General features: G+C 36.8%; 1 protein-coding gene across 1 annotated transcript; it reads right to left on the reverse strand.

Moving 5' to 3' along the window:
• Positions 1-519: 519 nt before the first annotated feature.
• Positions 520-1,458, reverse strand: LOC308552869 (olfactory receptor 6C4-like; the record flags this gene model as incomplete). Its single annotated transcript, XM_081128256.1, has 1 exon — positions 520-1,458. One exon carries the CDS (start codon positions 1,456-1,458, stop codon positions 520-522), a length of 939 nt encoding a protein of 312 aa, XP_080984382.1.
• Between the last annotated feature and the right edge of the window lie 1,257 nt (positions 1,459-2,715).

The raw sequence follows: 2,715 nt of genomic DNA on the forward strand, positions 1-2,715 counted from the left end.
CTAGTGACAACTCCATTAATTTTATTCAGATATTCCTTTTTGTGTATGCAAAGTTATCTAGTTATATCTTTTTTCTATAAAAATTTATTTACTAAGGGGTTATAGCTATATCTATTTTATATCATATTAGAAATTAAAACTGGGAACTTAAAAAATCTATATATTAAGTTTTTAAAAATAATTATAATAAACACATTTCTTTTGAACACAAATTACATATTTTAATTCAAAATAACCATAGTCTCAAAAATAATGAGAAGAACGTTATTGTTTCACATTTTTGAAAATTTTAAAAATGTCTGGTTTGAAAATCTATGTGCTAGACAGAAATATTTAAACTTTTTTGGGAAGATTTCCCTCTCATTGGCAAGTTTGAAATATAACTTTGACACCTCTTAATAATAAATTCATCTGAGATATTGGTTTAATGAGAGTGTTAGAGAAGTTCTTCCTGGGTTTTCATGGACAGGACTTTATGAATGTGTTCATATTTTCCTTTGTTTGGGGTCTTTATGTTCATTAAATATTCACAATCTTTCTGGCCACATGCTTGAAAGCTTGTTTTACTTGTTTATTTCTTAGAGTGTAAATGAATGGGTTCAACAAAGGGGCAACTGAGGTATTGAGCACAGCAACTCCCTTATTGAAAGCAACTCCCTTTTTTGCTGAGGGTTTTACGTACATGAAGATGCAGCTGCCATAAGAGAGGGAGATGACAATCATGTGGGAAGAACATGTGGAAAAGGCCTTTTTCCTTTGCTGAGCAGAGGGGATCTTCAGAATGGTCCAGATGATGTTTGTATAGGAGACACTCACCAGCACCAGAGTGACCACCAAGGTCACAACTGCTAAAATAAAGTCAACCAGCTCCAGGAGTCTTGTGTCTGAACAAGATATTTTTATAAGGGGTCCATAGTCACAATAATAATGATTCAGCACGTTGGAGGCACAGAAATCCAGCTGACTGGTCAGGATGATTGGGGATATGATGACCAGAAATCCACCTAGCCAGGAGCAGAGAACCAGTGAGGTGCAGACCCTGCTGCTCATAATGGTTGTGTAATGCAGGGGTTTACATATGGCTGCATAGCGATCATAGGACATGGCAGCCAGAAGGTAAAACTCTGTGGCCCCGAGGAATATGGCAAAGAAATACTGAGTGAAGCAACCAGCAAAGCCAATGCTCTTGTTCCCCGTTAAGATGCTGAACAGTAGTCTAGGAGTAAAAGTGGTTGTAAAGGAAATTTCTAAAAAAGAGAAATTCCGGAGGAAGAAATACATGGGAGTCTGGAGGTGGGAGTCTAGTAGTGTGAGGGTGATGATGGTCAGGTTTCCAATGATACTGAATACGTAGGTGAGGAAGAGAAGCATAAACATGACAAGTTGAATCTCTGGGATGTCTGTTAGTCCCAGCAGAATGAATTCTGTTGGAAATGTTTGGTTTTTCATCACTAACATTTGCAGCCTAGGAAGGTACAAAGGAACAAAATTGGTGTTTAGAAGGGAAGAAGAGCTCAGGAGCATTCAGGAGAGCCTAAGGTTTTCCTGTTGAATTGATTCAAATACATTTCTCCCCATGTCATTTTGACTCAAACGAGATTTTCTATTGGATAGAGGCTGGCTCTTCACAAGAATTATTTGTTAAGTTACCACATAGGGGGCTTTTTTCCATGGCTCATTTCAGGCTCTTCATTTACTTTCCTAGTGTGTCTTTTAATCCAATGCCTAAGTTATCATTTCTCCATTTATTTTCTCTTTGAACACTGACTCTACTTTTGATCTTTCATTATATTTGCTAATTTGGTAGTATGTCTCATTTCCATCACTCTCTTGGTCTCAAGTGTGAGAAGAAAAGTTAACTTTGTTTGTTCATAGTTGAGGGGCCTTTAGGAGGGAATAAGCAATACCATTATAACTGCATAACCAAAGAGGCCCCCAACTTCCCTTTGATTTTTTGAATTTGTGGACCATTGTAGCTAAAGTCACCAGTCTCTAAATCTTTGCTGTCAGTGTCTGCTTTCCCTCAGGTCCCAGTTTGCAGATGACATGATACTGTATGTAGAAAACCCTAAAGGCTCAGCCAAAACCAACTTAAACTGATAAATGAATTCAGTAAAGTAGCAGGATACAAAATTAATATTCAGGTGTTTAAAAAACTCCAAAATTAATATACAGAAATTGGTGGCATTTTTATATACCAATAATGAACTATCAGAAAGAGAAACCAAGTAAGCAATCCCATTTACAATTGCAACAACAACAAAAAGTAAGGTAACTATGAATAAATTTAACCAAGGAGGTAAAAAACCTGTACTTGGAAAATTATAAGACACTGAAGAGAGAAACTGAGGAAGATACAAATAAGTGGAAGCATATACCATGTTCATGGATAGGAATAACGAGCATCATTACAATGCACATACTACTCAAAGCAACCTACAGGTTCAATGCAATTCCTATTAAAAAAACAATGGCCTATCTCATAGAACTCGAACAAATATTCCAAAAATTTATATGGCCCCACAAAAAACCTGAATAGCCTCAGCAATCTTGGGTAAGAAGGCCAAGGTTGGAGGAATCATGCCATTTGATATCCAACTATGTTACAAGGCCATAGTAATGAAAACAGCATGGTACTGGCATAAAAACAGGCATATAGATCAATGGGACAGAATAGAGAGCTCAGAAACAAACCCACACCTTTGTGGTCAACTA

The sequence above is a fragment of the Miniopterus schreibersii genome (genome assembly GCF_964146895.1).
Source record: "Miniopterus schreibersii genome assembly, chromosome: 2".
Lineage (NCBI taxonomy): Eukaryota > Metazoa > Chordata > Mammalia > Chiroptera > Miniopteridae > Miniopterus > Miniopterus schreibersii.